Source organism: Hydra vulgaris, chromosome 11 (genome assembly GCF_038396675.1).
Source record: "Hydra vulgaris chromosome 11, alternate assembly HydraT2T_AEP".
In the NCBI taxonomy this organism is placed as follows: Eukaryota; Metazoa; Cnidaria; class Hydrozoa; order Anthoathecata; family Hydridae; genus Hydra; species Hydra vulgaris.
Genome location: NC_088930.1, coordinates 34,503,262 through 34,522,404, shown reverse-complemented (window position 1 = coordinate 34,522,404; position 19,143 = coordinate 34,503,262). Strand labels below are relative to the sequence as shown.

General features: G+C 30.5%; 1 protein-coding gene across 1 annotated transcript in view; it reads left to right on the top strand.

The window, feature by feature from the left end:
* LOC100210968 (GATOR2 complex protein WDR24) overlaps window positions 1–19,143 on the top strand; it is an 86,994-nt gene that overhangs the window by 57,490 nt on the left and 10,361 nt on the right. The window contains exon 21 of the mRNA XM_065810866.1: window positions 10,102–10,214. Within this exon, the coding sequence (XP_065666938.1) occupies window positions 10,102–10,214 (113 nt within the window). The remainder of the gene's footprint in view (window positions 1–10,101; window positions 10,215–19,143) is intronic.

Genomic DNA, 19,143 nt, shown 5'->3' with positions numbered 1-19,143 from the left:
CATTCAAGCCGCCTTCATTTGGAGAACACTGGTTAAACTGTATTTCTAAGGACTCTCTCACTTTTCTCCTTAAATAGTCTTCCTCTACTTTAACAGTGTTGTTATTATTCCAGTCAAAGGCACCATGGCAATTTCTGGAATGCCCCGCTACGACCGAATTTTTCCATTTTCCCTCAAAAGTATGTTTTTGATGTTGGCAAATGCGAGTTGAAACCTTAAGTTTTGTTTCACCTACATAGAGCTTTCCACACGAACACTCCAGTTTGTAGACTCCTGGGTAAGAGTTGTTGGGAAGTCGAGTCTTTTTTTTTTGAGTTATTAATTGTTGAAGGTTTTTTGGTGATTTAAAAACTGGAGTATATCCTACACTTTTAAATATCTGTTTTAATTGATTACTTAATTTTGGTACCCATGGTAGAGAAATATAATTTGGTTCTAGTTTTTTGATGTTATTGTTGTTGTTTTGCTTATAGTTTTTTAGTTTTTTGACAATGTTTTGAAGAAATTATATTGTCGCCAATTATAGTATTGGATTATATCATAACATCAACACATTAAAAAAAGCAAAGAAAAACGCAGCAAAATTAAAAAATCAATGGATATTTCTTCAAAGATGTGTTAAACATTGCATCATCCCAAGATTTCTTTGTATAAAAAATCCACTGAACAGTAAATTTAGTAAATGCTTAATGATAAAAGTTAAAAAAGATCTACTTCTACATACCCAAAAGCTAGCAAAAAAAAGATATTTCAACAACATAATTTCAATCAAAAAATTAGAAGAATTTATAAAATCATGTGTAAATAATGAAGATTTTCAAAAAATTACAAACATTACAGATAAGTCCTACGAATATATGTTTTTGCGATCGAGAAATAAACTAAAAAACAATTTTGATTTATTAATCAAGGAAAGTAGATATAAAGATAATAATAACCAAAGAAAGTACAAGTTTATAAAAGAGGTAACACTTAATTTATGTGCTGATAGTATCCCAACACATCACAAAAAATTACTAGATTTAGGACCTAACTTTGTTCCTATTCCGAGTAAAGTTCCATATATGGGTATAATAAGTATAACTGAAACGGCAGCTTTAAAGTTAAAATATTCAAACAAAAATACTGATGCAAATAAACTTAGACAAAATGTACTTCGAGTTTTGAAAATTCATAAACCGGTTTCTACAAATTTAAATAACGATTAGTTTAAAGCTCTCAAAGAACTTAAGTCTAGCAACACAATTAGTATTTATCCATTCGATAAAGGATTAGGCTTTGTTCGAATTAATAAAATCGATGCTCTTAAAAAAATTGAAGAACAACTCGGAAAATCTAAAATCATAAACTATGATCCAACTCAAAAACTCCTTCGCAAAGTTCAGAATACCTTACCAAGTCTGAAAATAAAGTTTACAAAAAACGAATATAGATCATTTTATCCAAGTGACGCCACTCCTCCACGATTATATGGTGTTATCAAAGCACACAAACCAAATAATAACTACCCAATGCGAATTATAGTAAGCACAATAGGATCACCTACATATAAATTATCAAATTATTTAGTAAATCTCATCCAACCTACCTCCAATCTTAACAAAATAAAACTTCAAAACAGTTTGTTGAATGTGCTCAATCATGGTATATCGATCCTGGTGAATTTCAAGTTTCATTCGATATTGTTATTCTTTACCCTTCAATACCAGTTAAAGAATCAATCGATATTTTATTAGAACAACTCCGTAACAGTCCTGTCTTTAAATCAAAATTATCTTTTTCAGAAATAAAAATACTTTTAGATTTGTGTTTGTCAAATTGTTATTCTTTACATGAAAGCAACATACACGCATTGGAAGATGCAGGTCCTATAGGTTTATCATTAATGGTAGTAATGGCAGAGAGTTTTCTACAACATTATGAAGAAAAAAGCGTTACTACAGGCACAATATCTTACACCACCAATATGTGTAAAATCATTTAAAAGGTATGTAGATGATATCCATTCCCGTTTTATAAATGAGGCAGAATCAGAACGTTTTCTCGACTTGTTAAATAATCAACACACAAATATCAAATATACAATTGAAAAAGAAAGTGATTCACACGCAATAAATTTTCTCGATCTCTCAAAAGCAAATAACAAATCCGGAACATATCTTTTTAATATCTATCGCAAAGATGCAATAACTAATGTGCAAATAAAGCCGCATTCTTGTCACGATCCAAAAGTAATTTATGGTGTATTTAAAGGTTTTATCTAAAAAACTTTTGCATTATGCAGTAAAGAACACATAAGTCATGAATTAAAGTTTCTAACAGAAGTGTTTACAGAAAACGGTTATAATAAAAAAATACTTCAAAACATTGTCAAAAAAATAAAAAAACAATAAGCAAAACAACAACAATAACATCAAAAAACTAGAACCAAATTATGTTTCTCTACCATGGGTACCAAAATTAAGTAATCAATTAAAACAGATATTTAAAAGTGTAGGATATACTCCAGTTTTTAAATCACCAAAAAACCTTCAACAATTAATAACTCAAAAAAAAAAGACTCGACTTCCCAACAACTCTTACCCAGGAGTCTACAAACTGGAGTGTTCGTGTGGAAAGCTCTATGTAGGTGAAACAAAACTTAAGGTTTCAACTCGCATTTGCCAACATCAAAAACATACTTTTGAGGGAAAATGGAAAAATTCGGTCGTAGCGGGGCATTCCAGAAATTGCCATAAGTGTTTTTACTAATTTATTATTGCTCTGTTCTTTTAGAACATTGAACACTCTGTTTAGAGAACACACTAACATATTTTATATATATATATATAAATATATATATATATATATGTATTAGGGCGGGCTGAAAAATGAATTTTTTTAGCAAATCAAAGTGTCCCCTCCTAATACCTGGCTTTTGATTTGTAAAACACATTTATGAAGAAAATAGTCAGTGGTTACCAGTTTTAGCTGACCCACCAAAGGTTCAATTTAGTGATCAGACATTGTTGCTCGGTCCGTTTCGAAGACCTACCCAACAGGGACAATCAACCACTGGTCATTTTGTCAGAAATAATGAACATTGGCTGGTTGCACCCTTTGAGTTGGTTTTAGGAATAACCCTTGGGGTCACTTATATCCGATATCTAAACCTAAGGACTTCTTTGGGCACCTAAATAAAAGAGCATTTAACACAGAGTTCACGCCTTCTTTCTAACCGATGTTGCAAAATTTGCCCAGAGGTGGGTTTGAACCACTGATCCTTTGTTTCTGGGGTCTTTTATATAGCCTCAAGTAAGAATAGCTTAATTTAGTGGTTGGATACCTGTTACTCCCTGGGCTATTATTGAAACCAACTCAAGGGGGGCAACCAGACAAAATGACAAGCGGTTGGTTGCCCCTGTTGAATAGGTCTTAAAAACGGTCCAGGGGCCACCAATGTCTGATCACTAAATTGAACCCTTGGTGGGTCGGCCAAAACTGATGACCACATGGTTTTTTTCTCATAAATCTTCATTTTACATCAAAAGCCAAGTAATTAGAGGGAACACTTTTTTATTTTTAGGTTTCAGCCCACCCTAATATATATATATATATATATATATATATATATATATATATATATATATATATATATATATATATATATATATATATACATACATACATATATATATATAAAAGCCTCAGCAGGAATAAATGAGTGCACGAGCAGTATATCGCCTGTCTAAAACAGATATGGCGGGTGCAACATTGCAACTGAGGTTATAAATCATGCACCTGCTCCTATTAATACCTTAAACCAGATGTGTTTTTTTATTGCAAATACTATAATATATGTATAATATATATATATAAATATATATATATATGTATATAAATATGTATATATATATATATATATATATATATATATATATATATATATATATATATATATATATATATATATATATATATATATATATATATATATATATGTATATATACAGTATTGGGCAAAACATTTGCAACCAACATCGAACAATGCTAAAAAGTGTTCCTAATTTTACATGTCTTAAAAACGAAACGAACTATACTACCACAGCAAACAGTTCAGGAGTCTGGAGTCAAAGCATGCCATGACATGAGCAATCAGCTGACAGGTGACAGCACACAGGCAGAATTTCGTTGACAAGTGCCATTTTGCAGCGGACAAAACAAGTGCAACTTTTTTGGTTTGTTTCATTTTCTTAAGTCTGGTCTGTGTCAATGTCTTGGTAGTTTTTTAATAATTAAAGGAAGTATCCAGAAGTTTCCAGAAGCATGCAGAAGTTTCCAGAAGTTTCCAGATGAAGCATCTGGAAGCATTCAGTAGCATCCAGAAATATCCAGAAACATTCAGGAGCATCCAGAAGCTTCTAGAAGCATCGAAAAGAAGCATCTAGAATCTTCCAGAACCGGTTCACACAGGTTCATTTTACAATATAAGAGACATGTAAATTGACATGTAATTCAGTCAGTATATGGAAGTCAATCAGTCAGTATTATCAAGACAGTTTATCGAAGTGAGTTTTATCAAAGTGTTTTATCGAAGAACATCAATAGAAGAAGTGAAATACAACAAGTGTTTCATTACATCAATACAGTCCACATCCAACCAAAACGTTGTGTTCCACAGAGCATTATTGTATCATCACAAGGTAAATGTAACATGGTAAGCCTTGAGAAGCGTGATTATTTATTTTTATCATTTTTATGACTTCAAGTGCAAAAATGGCTCCCAACAGTCTTGGATTGGAACTAAGAAAAAAAATTATTGGCGATTACGTAAGTGGAATGTCACAAAAAAGTATTTGTGATAAATATTGCGTGAAAAAATGGACCGTATCAAGACTATGTTCCAAATATCGTTCTACGGGGAAGATGGCAGTATATAACAAAGGTGGAAGACTGCGTTCCACCACTTCTAGAGAGGATTCTATGATCGCCAGATCCGTCAAGAAGGATCTTTGGATATCATCAGTCGAGATACAAAAGCAATTAGAGCTGCCTGTATAGGACCGAACAATCAGATGATGTGCTGTTAAAGCCGGATTGTTTCCTTGACGCCCTGCAAAGAAACCGCTGATTTCACTAAAAAACCAGAAGAAAAGACTCCTGTTTGCTACATCTCATATTGACTGGAATGTGCAGAAATGGCGAACTGTCCTGTTCAATGATGAATCGAAGTTCAACATCATTGGGAGCGATGGCATTTGCCATGTACGTCGACCGGCCGGAAAACGCCTTGATTTACGTTACTGCCATAAGACCGTGAAGCATGGTGGAGGTAATATAATGGTCTGGGGGTATTTTTCTGCTAACGGTCTAGGTCCAATACATGGAAACGATGGAATAATGGACCGTTTCATGTATAAAAATATCCTGAAAGATGGTATTTTACCTCATGCTGAATGGAATATGCCAATAAAATCGGTTTTTCAGCAAGACAACGATCTGAAACACACTGCAAAAGTAGTCAAGCAGTGGTTTCAAGACAACCACCTATCGGTGATGGATTGGCCGCCTCAATCTCCGGATCTCAATCCTATCGAGAACCTGTGGGAGATCATCAACCGCAGAATTAATCGTGAAGGTGTTCGTAATAAGGATCAACTGTTTGAACAAATCCAAAAGGCCTGGGCAGCGATTCCACAAAGTTTCATTGATCACCTGATTGAATCTATGCCTCGAAGATGCAGGGCTGTGATCGACAACAAAGGATTCGCCACGAAATATTGATAGCGAAATACAGCTTGGTCAACATTTGGTCGAGTTGCACTTGTTTTGTCCAGAAGGAAATCAACTTTTTTTAATACTTTTGATTAATTTATTAATTTTCGTGTGCAAATAATGAACTTTGTGATGGATAAAACTTGAAGAACTTTGTCTCTAAACAGTTACATAGTTATTTCTCTAAATTGAAAAAATCCAGCACTTTTATATATAGAAACTAAATTAGCGTTATTTGGTTGCACTCGTTTTGTCCGATACTGTATCTATATATATATATATATATATATATATATATATATATATATATATATATATTCGGCATTGCCAACCTAACTGCCAACCTGAAAGTGTTAAAGATCGGCAAAAAATTGCTGATTTTTCTCTATATTTTATGGTAAAACCTTTGTATTAAGTTTTTTGCCGACCTGATGGTGACCTCTAACAGTTTAAGGTCAGCATTAAATTGCTGACCTTTTTTCTAATTCTGAAGGCTGTATATATATATATATATATATATATATATATATATATATATATATATATATATATATATATATATATATATATATATATATATATATATATATATATAGTTCTATAGATTGTTGCATTTGGAAAGTACGGAAGGAAAAAAATTATTCTTACGCTAACACATACGTCACTTTTAATTACTTTTAACTTTCGTCCAACATTTGCGTGTTTTCAGAAAGTTAAAACCATTAATTTAATTACTAATTAATCGTTTTTTAAAAAAACAGCAAAAACGCAAATTTAATTGACCAGAATGTTTTTAACAATATAAACGATGTTTTTATTTTTATTTTTTTAATAAAATGTTTTTATTTTTATCTTTTTTACTGTAAATCATGCGCGGAGTGTTGCTACATCGACTATCTTATAGCCTGACTCGTAACAAAGTGCTGCTACATTGACTGACAAAAAGCCTGACTCGCAACGGAGTGCTGCTATATTGACTGACAAATAGCCTGACTCACAATGGAGTGCTGCTACATCTACTATCTTTTAGCCTGACTCGCAAGGGAGTGCTGCTACATCGACTGAGGGTTTGGTTGGGGCAGGCAGTCTATCAATTAATTAAAAAAAAATTCCAGTTTTGCATTTTATATTTTACTTTTGTCAACAAAATACGGAAAAAACTTTCTGACAACATATAAGAGTTATATATATATATATATATATATATATATATATATATATATATATATATATATATATATATATATATATATATATATATATATATATATATATATCCGGGGCAGATCTAGGATTTATTTATCCTTTGGCAAAAAATTTTTTGTATAAATTTCTACCACCTCCACCACCCCCAATCAGTCTCATAACCCCATCCTTTTCATGCACAACTACTGTCAGATGCCAAAGAAATGCCCCCAATTTATCAATTGTGAATTTTTTCTAATCTACCCAAATTCATGTTTTCAAACAAACAATTTTCATATTCAAAGTTAATTTTAAAATGATTTTTATAACTTGAATATTACTAATCTCTGAAGACAAATAGTACAGTCAAGTTTCTATTTATTGAGTATAAACTAAATTCAGAATGCTGATTAGTAAACAACCAGGGCTGGTATTTGGCCTGGGCCAAAACCGGGCTTATGGCTGGGGCTGTATAAATATTGGTGCATGTTGATATGATATATAAAAACAAGTCAATATACACCAATGTTTATGCAGTCCTGTCTATAGAACCGGCCTTGGCCACAGTCAAATACCAACCCCGGTAGTTTACTAATGCTGATGCTCCAACTTCACAGTATAAAGGTTAAAAGAGTATCTGTCTGGAAGGATTTGTTTAAAGCACATGAACCACGTTAAGGTTCCTTTTTATTCATGTGTACAATTTTTTATGCAGAACGATTGAAGGCATATGACAGAAAAATACAGTATCAATTAGCAAACTGCTTTTCCCTGCACATTTTTATTCCTGGATTACATATAAAGCATAGTATATTATGGCAATGTGCAATAGTGGATCAAGACTTTTTAGGACCCAGGGGTATTATAAAGCAGGAGGCCTCTTTCCATGATTAATCAAAAAATTTATTTTCAGAGTTTCTTTTAAAAATATATTTTTCTATGAACCAAAGCCCCCAATGTAACTCCCTAAGTAAATATGAAAATGTTTATAAAACTTTAAAACGTTTGAAAAAAATATACCTACTGAGCACAATCCACTTTTTAGAAAAATAACAGATTTAGATAATGTGATTTTCAAAATGTTATTAAAGGAAAATTTTTACTGCTAATTATACCATTAAATATTGGATGTTGGAATAAAACGTCGCATTAACATACAATTCAGAGGTAGTTACAAGATTTGATCTAAAATAAATTCAAATAATACAAGCAAAACACTTACAAACTAACTTTACAATCCTTAAGAATTTTTTTTTTTTTAATAAATAAAGGTAACTCGCAGGTAACGCATTGTGAATAACTGAACCAATAAAAAACACAACTCTTAGACAGTTCTTAAATTTTCTAAATTACAACCATTAACTGTATAATTTAGATAAAATAAGGCTGATTAATAAGAATTATATATAACTGACATTTATTGCTTGGCATCAAGCTTTAAACAGCATCAATCAGTTTTTTTGGAATAAGTGTTGCTTGATTATAATTGACATAATGCAAAATCTATATTTAAAAAGATATATGTTTATATATAAAAATATCACAACAGCAGTATTACAAAACTATGCTAGCAGTTTGTACTTTACTGAGACAAGCATATGTTTTTATAATAATACTCTAAAAATGTATGCTTGTCTTATGTTTTTATAATAATACTATATGCATTGTATGTAATGTATGCTTGTCTTAGGAAATTACAAATTGCTAGTATAGTTTTGTTATATTGCTGTTGTGATGTATATATATATATATATATATATATATATATATATATATATATATATATATATATATATATATATATATATATATATATATATATATATATTTTATTATTATATAAAAAATATGTATCTATACAAAAAGTATATGTTTACATATACAAGCATAACAGCAACATTATCACAAATCTATGCTAGCAGTTTGTAATTCACTAAGCAAAGCATATGTTTTTATAATGTAACAAAAAGAGAAAACAAATTATTGTTTACTTTTTGCAAGTTCATAAAACTGCAGATAAAACAAATTATTTTTACTGAAGATAATTTTGTTGTTTTATTGCATAATAGCATAAAGTAAATATAGCACTATAAGCGGTTAATAACTTTCTGAATGGGTTTATCTAATTTCGAGCTTTTGATGTTTGTTTCTGAACAGAAATATTGCTTAAAATTAATGCAGGTTTTCCTTATACAGAAAACATAAAGAATTTACTTCATAAGACAACTTCTTGCAAATTTCATTTAATAAAACAACATCGTCTTGCTCTAAAGCCATTTGTACATTATAACAAATGTCAGACATCATAAATAAGGCACTTAAAAAACTTTGCAACACTAACTGCAAAATCCTTATCCATCGGCTTGTTTATAAATTTTTTTCAAGTTGCACAATTAATTATAAGACTTTTTATCTAGGCTCAGATCTGATTAGGTGAATTGACGACTTAGTTCCATATTACTTTAGGCATAATTTAATTTTTCGTTAGTTATAGTGATTAAAAATACATACCTCGTATTGAGATTTGATTTGGCAAAACTTTTTTCGACTAATGCATGAAAAAGTCATTATGCCTAATCTTAGTTTGTAACACTCCTGCGCTTACCGTAGCTAATTCACACTGAAACTGTGAATAATAAAAAATGCCCGGTGGAATTTTAAAATGTAAAGTAAATGAACCCCAGATCCGCCCCTGTATATATATACATATATATATGCATATATATATATATATATATATATATATATATATATATATATATATATATATATATATATACATATATATATATATATATATATATATATATATATATATATATATATATATATATATATATATTTATATATATATATATATATATATATATATCAACTTGTTTCTCCGCGCAGCGGCCTTGTTCGTCAAGGTTCGTGTTTCGGAGTTATAGAGTTGAGAGAGGGTTATAACCACTATTAAGTAGCCTCCTCATCTGTAGTGGCTTTATCGGCCTTAAGGAGGTGAAAAACAAAAAACAAAAAAAAAAATATATATATATATATATATATATATATATATATGTATATAGATATATATATATATATATATATAGATATATATATATAGATATATATATATGAGTAATCTTTCTTTTATTTAATGATTTTATAATTTTTTTTAAGAATTCTACTGTTGTACATATGCAATGTGGTATATGTTATAAGGTTTTGAGCAGTACATCACACGGATGGTATTGCCGGAATTGTAAAAGAAGCGCACAAATTTGTGCAATATGGTATATAGTTTGTTTTTTATCTAACAAATATTTAATTTATTTGTATTCATGCATATGTACCACATAGTATATACAAATGTATTATATAATATATAAGATACATCTCACAAGAAAGCAGATTGAAGTCAGTCTTAGTGTTTCTTCTTTTTGTATATTCAACTTTAAAATGTGGCATCATAGAGTTTTGTAAGTGTTTAGCAGCATATAAATATATTTGTGTGTCTATATATATATGTGTGTGTGTCTATATATATATATATATATATATATATATATATATATATATATATATATATATATATATATATATATATATATATATATATATATATATATATATATATTTTATATATATATATATATATATATATATATATATATATATATATATATATATATATATATATGTATGTGTGTGTCTATATATATATATATATATATATATGTATATATATATATATGTATATTAAGGTTGGCCAAAATTTAAAAGAATCAAAAACTTACACCTTGCTGCATGAAATGTTGTTTCTTAACAAAATAAAAGTATTATTTAAAAAAAAAAGTGTAATAGGATGATTCTGAGTACTGCCAAATTTGATATAAAGATTCGTGTTTTTATGCCCCAAAAAACTTGAGTGTAAGGAAGTAAAAGTGGATGGTAAATATTTTGCATCAACTCTAAACGTTTAAGACTTTTTAATTATTAAAACTTTACTTTTAAAAATTGAGCTTAATCACAAAAAAGTTGCTTTTTAATAAACAAGTTTTTGTTTAATAAAAAGTTTTTATTCAACAAGTTTTTGTTAAGATTATCAACAAGTTTTAAGCATCTAAAAAAACAAAAAGTTATAGAAAAGTTAGGGCAGGTCAAAAAACAAAAGTTTTAAATATTGCACATCTGCAAAGAAACATGATCCTTTACACATAATACAAACAATTAAAGAGTGCTGCCGAAATTTGATTTGATTATTTTCGTTTTTAGCCTAAAGTGTGTAAAAATTAGGATTTTGTAGGAAAGTTCAAAAAGATTAGAATTTTTATATCAATAGATAATATTTATTATGAACTTATTTATAATTTATAACTTATTTACTTTTATGAATTTATTATGAATTTTTTTCAGTAAAATAACTAACTGTCTTGTTAATCATAATAGAGGCTTTTAAGTTATTTGTATTGTGCTAAACCAGCAAGTAATTTTTGATCGCTTTAAAAATTTTGTTTTGCTTAGCCTTCTGCAGCTGTTTTTCAAAACACTATGTTTATTTTTATGTATACATTTTGAACGTAAAGTAATTTAAAAATTTGATGACAGCATGATAGCCAGATTAGAGTTTTTATTAGATTTTGAATCTCAGAATCTCAAGTGAAAATGAATTTTTACAAATTATCTATCCTGTCTATTCAACTAGTTTCATCCTGCCTATTCATCTAGTTTTGAGAGCTGCAAACTAGAGTATGTCTTATCCTGAATCAGTTGGAAAATGAATATAAAAAATATTAACCATTGATTGTTTGAACTTTTTAAAATTATTTTTTTATTCATTTATATTCTCACTGTTGCATAAGAGATGCAATTGTTAAAATAGTTTGAATTTATATGATTAATGTATATGCTAAGTGTATGCCACTACCAGTGCAGTAATGGTATAATGATAGAGGGCTCCCTTGTAAGCAAAAAGTTCAGAGTTCCAATCCATTACATCCCTGGTTGTACCACACTCAACTTGTTTCTCCAGGATGCGATCTTGTTTGCCAATGTTTGTGTTTCGAAGTTAAAGCCTTGCAAGATGGTTATAATCACAGTTTTAAAAAAAAAAAAAAAAGTTTCCTTAACTGTTGTGGCCCTCTCGGCATTGCGAAGACGACTTCATTAAATAAAAAAGTATATATATAAGTATTAGAATGTAAAATATGTTGATTTTTAAAACAAAACTGATTTTTTGCTTAAATTAGACAAACTATTTGATTGATTTGTTTTTGAGGACAAATTGTAAACATTTCGATGTAAAGTTACAATATTTTCCTGACCACGTTTCTTACTTGTGAGATGTTTAATGTTATTTATAAGATAGAATAATTCATATCATTTACAATTAAGCAGAAAATATCAATAATTGAGATAATTTTGTTTGAAAAAATCATTGTTTATTATTTAAAATGCTGTTGGGGCAGTTTTGAATAAAACGAATGGGGCACCTTTGAATTGTTTAAACTTCTCGCACTGTATTGCTTGATTACTACGACCTGAATTTTGATTATCTAATATTAAAAATAGCCAAGTCTTTATTCTGTAATGTAAAGTATTATGTTTTATATTATAAGTTTTAGCCAAGCGAAGCTGCTAAAACTTATAATATAAAACGTAATACTTTACATTACAGAATAAAGAAGTATAAAAATTTATCTAAGACCAAGGTTGGTTTGACAACTAAATATACTGTTGCACAAGTATTTAACAAAGACGAGGAAATAATGTTAAGAGACTACCTAATAAAAAACTCTAAAATGAATTATGGCTTAACATATAAACAAGCAAGAGAATAAGCATTTCATTATGCTATGAAACTTTGCAAATGTCCAAGTAAATGGATGGAAAAAAAACAAGCTGGTATAGAGTGGTTGAAGGGTTTCATGAAAAGTCACCAAGAACTTTCACTTACAAAACCTGAAAATACAAGTTTGTCTGGTTCAACAAATTTCAATCAGCACAATATAAATCAGTTTTTTGATAACTATGAAATGATATTTTTGATAACTATGATAATTTTTGATAACTATGAAAAAGTTTAAAAAAAAAAAAAATTAAACTTCTGGTAGAATTTATAATATCAACGAAACCAGCATTATGATAGTAGTACAAGCACCCCATGTTATAACATCGCGTGGAACAAAACAAGTAGGACAGTGTGTGTCTGCTGAATGTGGACAACTAATTACTATGTATGGTATAGGAAATGCCATAGGAAATTTCATTCAACCTGTCTTCAAATTTCTAAGAGCACGGCTTTATGACACCATGATAAAAGGAGGACCATCTGGTTGTATTGGTTATGCAAACAGTCCAACAAGTGGCTGGATGACAGGGCCACTGTTTTTAAAGGTTCTAGAACATATAAAAAAACTACTCAGATGTTCGAAAGAGGATCCTGTTCTACTCTTAATGGAAAATCATGAAAGCCATTGTACATTAGATGCCATTAATTATTCTTGTGAAAACGGAATAGTAGTTTTAACATTTCCTCCTCACTGCACTCATAGAATGCAACCTTTGGATGTGGCAGTTAATGGTCCTTTTAAGTAAAAACTGTCTATCTCTCAGAATGATTGGCTTGTATGCAATTCGGGAAAAACAATAACAATACATGATTTAGTTGGCATAGTGACACCAGCATTTACTACAACATATATTGCCAGGAATATTATTGCAGGTTTTTCCACATCTGGAATATATCCTTTTTCACGACTTGTTTTCTGCAATGACAACTTTCAAAGTGCTGAAGTAACTAATTGCCCTCTGATAGAAACATTTAGTATAGCTACCTTTGATAATTCACATCAAATTCCTATTACACCTGAAGGCATAGTTATGCAAAAACAAGATTGTATGATTTATTATAAGGATGATGAGCAAAAAATTACAAGCAATGCCTTACAATCACAACACACTATAACACCTGAATCAGTAAGACCATATCCAAAAGCTCTACCTCGTAAAACCTCGTTGTTGCTTGTAAATATTCTTTTAAAAATTATTTGAGGTTTATATATATATATATATATATATATATATATATATATATATATATATATATATATATATATATATATATATTTGCTACATAATTTGTGGGTCCCAAGCCACCCAACTGCATAATATACAAAGTAGTGTAGTTGTGGGCCTTTTAGTTGTTTTCCAGGCTGTAAAAATTATAAAGCCTCCTTATAAAATACTCCCTAACACCAGATCTTGTCATTTTAGACATAGTAAAAAAATAATTTTAATGCACTCTAACACTGTAGCACTTTAAGACTTCAAATAAGATCCTTATACTTAAAAGTTAAATCATGCTAAAAAATTACTCTACAAAAATAAAAACATTCGAAAAGCACGTCAAAAATAATTAGAACATTTGAATTTGTTCAGATGAAGTAACTCAAACAACAATTTAATTAATTTAACACTGTAAAAACTATTTCATATCAAATATACCAGTGGTAAAAGTTATCGTCTTTAGAATGTTTTTCGTACTTTTCTTGAATAAAAATACTACATTGTTTAGATTTTTTACGAAATAAGTATTATAAAAGAAATAGTCGGCAAATCTTTAATGTTTTAAATAACCGGTTTTTTAAGACGCAATATTTGGAAATTGAATTACCAAAAATTACTCGAGTATAACCAGTTATTGAGTAATCGGTTATCGAGTTTGGATGCTTTACTCAGAAGTTGCAACTCTGATAAATACACACATTAACTTGCAAAGATATGCCAGGTAAACATGAAGCGAAGCGTAAATATGCATGTCAGTGGAATGAAAAATGGGAGCTGATTTATTTCTTCACTGAGGGACCGAGTAACAATGCTCTATGTTTAATATGTAATGAGTCTGTTAGTAAACTGAAAGGAACCAAGCTTAAACGTCATTTAGTATCAAAACATGAATTGTACAATACTAAATATCCTCTTGATTCAACGACCAGAAAAATAAAATACAACTCATTGAAAAGCTGTTTAGAAAGACAGAAAAGTTTGTTTCAATAAATGTCTAGCAGTGTTGATTGTGAAACTCGTGCTTCTAATATGGTGTCATGGATATTAGCAAAAAACCTGAAACCATTTACTGATGGTGAAATAATCAAAGAATGCATGATTGAAGCATCAAAATTTCTTTTCCCAAATGATAAAAAAATTCATGACAAATTTCAAAGTATGCACTTATCCGCGCGTACAGTTACTCAAAAAATTGAGAAAATGGTTGTTAATGTTTATGAACAATTGTCAAACAATCTGTCAGAAGCTGAATTTGTGAGTATTACTCTCAATGAGTCTACTGACCTTGTCGGTAAAGCACAACTCTGTGTTTATGCACGTTTTATCACTACGAATTGTTGTTTATTTGAAGAACTGAATTGGAATTGAACCACTGGAAACAACTACAACTGGACAAGACATTTATGACAAATTGTTCAAAATATTAAAAAATAGGAAAGTGCCTCTTCAAAAAATATCTTCTGTTGTCACAGATGGCGCTCCTGCTATGATTGGAAGAATTCGAGGAGTTGTTACTTTGCTGAGAAATAGTGGTGAGTTTCCTAACAAATTTATGTCATATCACTATGTGATACACCAGGAAGCACTGTGCGCTAAAGTTGCGACAATTGATGATGTAATGACAGCTGTAGTAAAAACAATCAATCATATACGTTCCAATGCACTCAAGCGGCGTCAATTTCGTGCGCTAATGGAACAAAATTAAGATGAACATGGTGATCTTCTTCTTCATTCAGAGGTATATAGACAAAAAATAAATAATTTACCATTACAATCAAAAATACATGTTTGTCTATTTTTTGCAGGTTAGGTGGCTATCAAGAGGGAATATTCTTAACAGATTTTGGGAGTGTTTGCCAAGTGTACTGCAGTTCATGGTAACTCAAAAATTTTCATTCATTACAATGTTTATTGAAGAGTTTAAGTGTAAACTGGCTTTCCTTTGCAACATCACAGCACAATTTAATGTTCTGAATAAGAGATTACAAGGCCGTCGTGTGCTGGTTTGTGATTTGATCAACCACATCACTGTGATAAAGACAAAACTTAATTTGTACAAAACTCAATTTGCATCTGGTAGTTGTACTCATTTTCCTATTTTAAATGAATGTCAACCATCAAGGGAAATGTTATCGTCATTTTTATTAATAGTGACTGCTCTGTATGATCAATTTGAAAACAGATTTAATGAATTTGAAGACTTAAAAAAGCATATGGTTTTTTTGTGTTATCCATTTGACTTTGATATGAATGATATTAGTATTCTAAAGGACTTTGAAGAAGCTGATATTTTAAAAGCAGAGGATAAACTAATTAACTTTCAATGTGATGACGAGTTGAGAAGAAAGGCACCAAAAAAAGATGAAGATGGCACTTTTGGTGAAAATTTAATTATTTTCTGGCATGCTGTCATGAAGGAACGTTTTCCAGTTCTTAAAAAACATGCAAATAGACTTATCTGTATGTATGGCACTAGTTACCAATGCGAACAAACATTCTCACCCATGAAAATAATAAAAAATGTTTACAGAACAAGACTGACTGACATTCATTTGAATGACCTTGTGCTAGCTGCAACAACAAAATACTCACCAAATTTTTAATTTTGTTTTATGTGTTTTTTTTCTTAAGTATGTATTTTGTATTGATACAATTATTAGTTCTATAATCTAATTCTATACTATATTCTGTTATATAGGTAATATAACCTATTTTATATATAATTTATTTATTGCTGTGGGCCGCAACTAAAACAAGAATTTTGCAAGTGGGCCCCTTTGGAAATATGGTGCCGACCACTGGTTTAGCCGATTAATCGGTTGCTGGTTACCAATAGCATAGGCTAATAGGTCGAATCACTTCTGATGAATAGGAACATATTAAATACGTAATTTAAACCCTTAATATTATTATAATACCCTTAACTAAATACATTAAACCTATTATTAGCCACAATCAGCATTAGCCAATGGCACATCACTAATATATATATGTATATATATATATATATATATATATATGTATATATATATATATATATATATATATATATATATATATATATATATATATATATATATATATATATATATATATATATATATATAGCTTTGACCAAAAGTTTGGAACACCTTTGCATTTTTGAAGGAAACGACACATTTTGTGTAATAACATAGCAACAGATATTTTATATAACTACCATAACAATACGAAATTAATCTACAGTCAGTAGGTCATTAAAAATCCACAGTTAGTATTTTGTATATTGTCCTCGACTCTTCAGAACAGCTTCTATACGTCTGGGCATTGAGGTCACCGAATTTTCACAATACTGCTGACTCACTTCTGTCACCCATACACGCTTTATAACCTCTATTAGATCCTTTTCTGACGTCGGTGCTTGCTCAGCAACCTTTTGTTTAATTAAGGTCCACATATTTTCAATGGGATTGAGGTCTGGGCTTGATCCAGGCAATGGACCTAAGACCTCAATCCTAGAATCCCGAAGCCAACTACTCACTGCCCTTGTTTGATGGCAGGGAGCACCATCATGCTGAAATGTGGTGCAATTGAGTATCCCCATATGATTGGGAAGTTTCTCATGTAGGATACTAAGATAGACCTGACCATTGATCGTTGTATTTCGTGGCATGAACCAGATACCTCCCCTGCCCGAAGCGTTCCTCCAGTTTTCTGCCACCCGGTACTGCAAAAGGCCAATCGGTCTTTGATGTTTTTAGCGGTCAACTTGGCTTTTTTTGCAGCAGGATAGCACCATAGATTGAAATCGTTTACCAATCGCCTCAGCTATATCATCATCCATGTCGGTGGGTCCGACATGGATGATGATATAGCTGAGGAAGACCACGTGGGATGAGCAATACAGGCCCTTCGGATGAGACGATCAGCTGATAATGAAGTTACACGTGGTCTTTCAGATCTTTTGCGTAAATCCAGTGTACCCAACTCTGTTGCTCTAGCAATCCCTTTGATGACTGCCGATAGGTACACCCCCAGAATGGCTGAAATCCTCTTTTTAGAGAAGTTTTACTGGTGGAGCACCATAATTTGCGCACATTTCGCAACTGACAACTCCTTTCCACGTGCCATTAGAAGATTATGGGTTGGAATATCTGCAAACACACCCAGAACAAAATCATGAATTGCTAATATTTACTAATATTTAATTAACTACTAAGTAAAACAAGGTAAATTGAACATAAAAATCAACCTTTACTCCTTCTAAAATATAATTTATAATTTCTACCTGTTTGAAATGATTCCAAAATATGGACGTAAAATAAAGTCGTATTTAGAGTCCAAAAATAGAAATTTCTAACCTGTAACGGGTGATGCGGAAGTTATCGGACAAATCCTAATTTCATTACTTGAGCATAATAATTAGTTTTTGTGGTTTTATGCTTAGGCATAAAGGTTCTATAAAATATAAACTTTATTATTTGAAACACAATTATTTAAAATGAGGTTAAATGCAGTCGAACGAGAATCTTTTCGAAAGCGACTAAAAATGTTTTTTGTAAATAAACCTAATATTAAAAAAAAAAAAAATCGTAAATCATTTTGAAAAGGAAGGATTTGCTTGAAATACAATATATGATAACCTAAAAAGACTTGAAACTGTTCAATCGTTTTCTGATAGAAAGCACCCTGGTCGTCTGACATCCTGGACTAGAGAAAAGAAAGCCGAATTAACAAGACTTGTCAACAATCGAAAAAGGGGTCTGAACAATGAGTGAGATTCAGGTCCCAGAAGATTTGACAAACCTGTTTGACGAGTGATTTGACGAAAAACTGGCTTACCAAGACAAATATTTTCGGGTACTGAAATTTCCAAGAGTTTGGCTGCCATATCTTTTTTCACAGTGGAACTAACATGTTTCCTGAAGAAAGCAAATGGAACTACCTCTTCTGTCAAATACCATTGGTAATTGGTTATTTTAGAAAGAATGACATCAGCAACTTCCTTGTCTATTTCTTTGTAGTCCATCATGTCGTGGATGAATTGCAGGTGATTCATAGGTCCATCAGCACCAATCCTAGCTTTTGTCCAAGCTGGTGTGTGGAAAAGAGAAAGATATCTGTTCATTCTAAAAAGTTTGGTCGTCATCCTCTGATCGTAAGGCAATTGTTTAG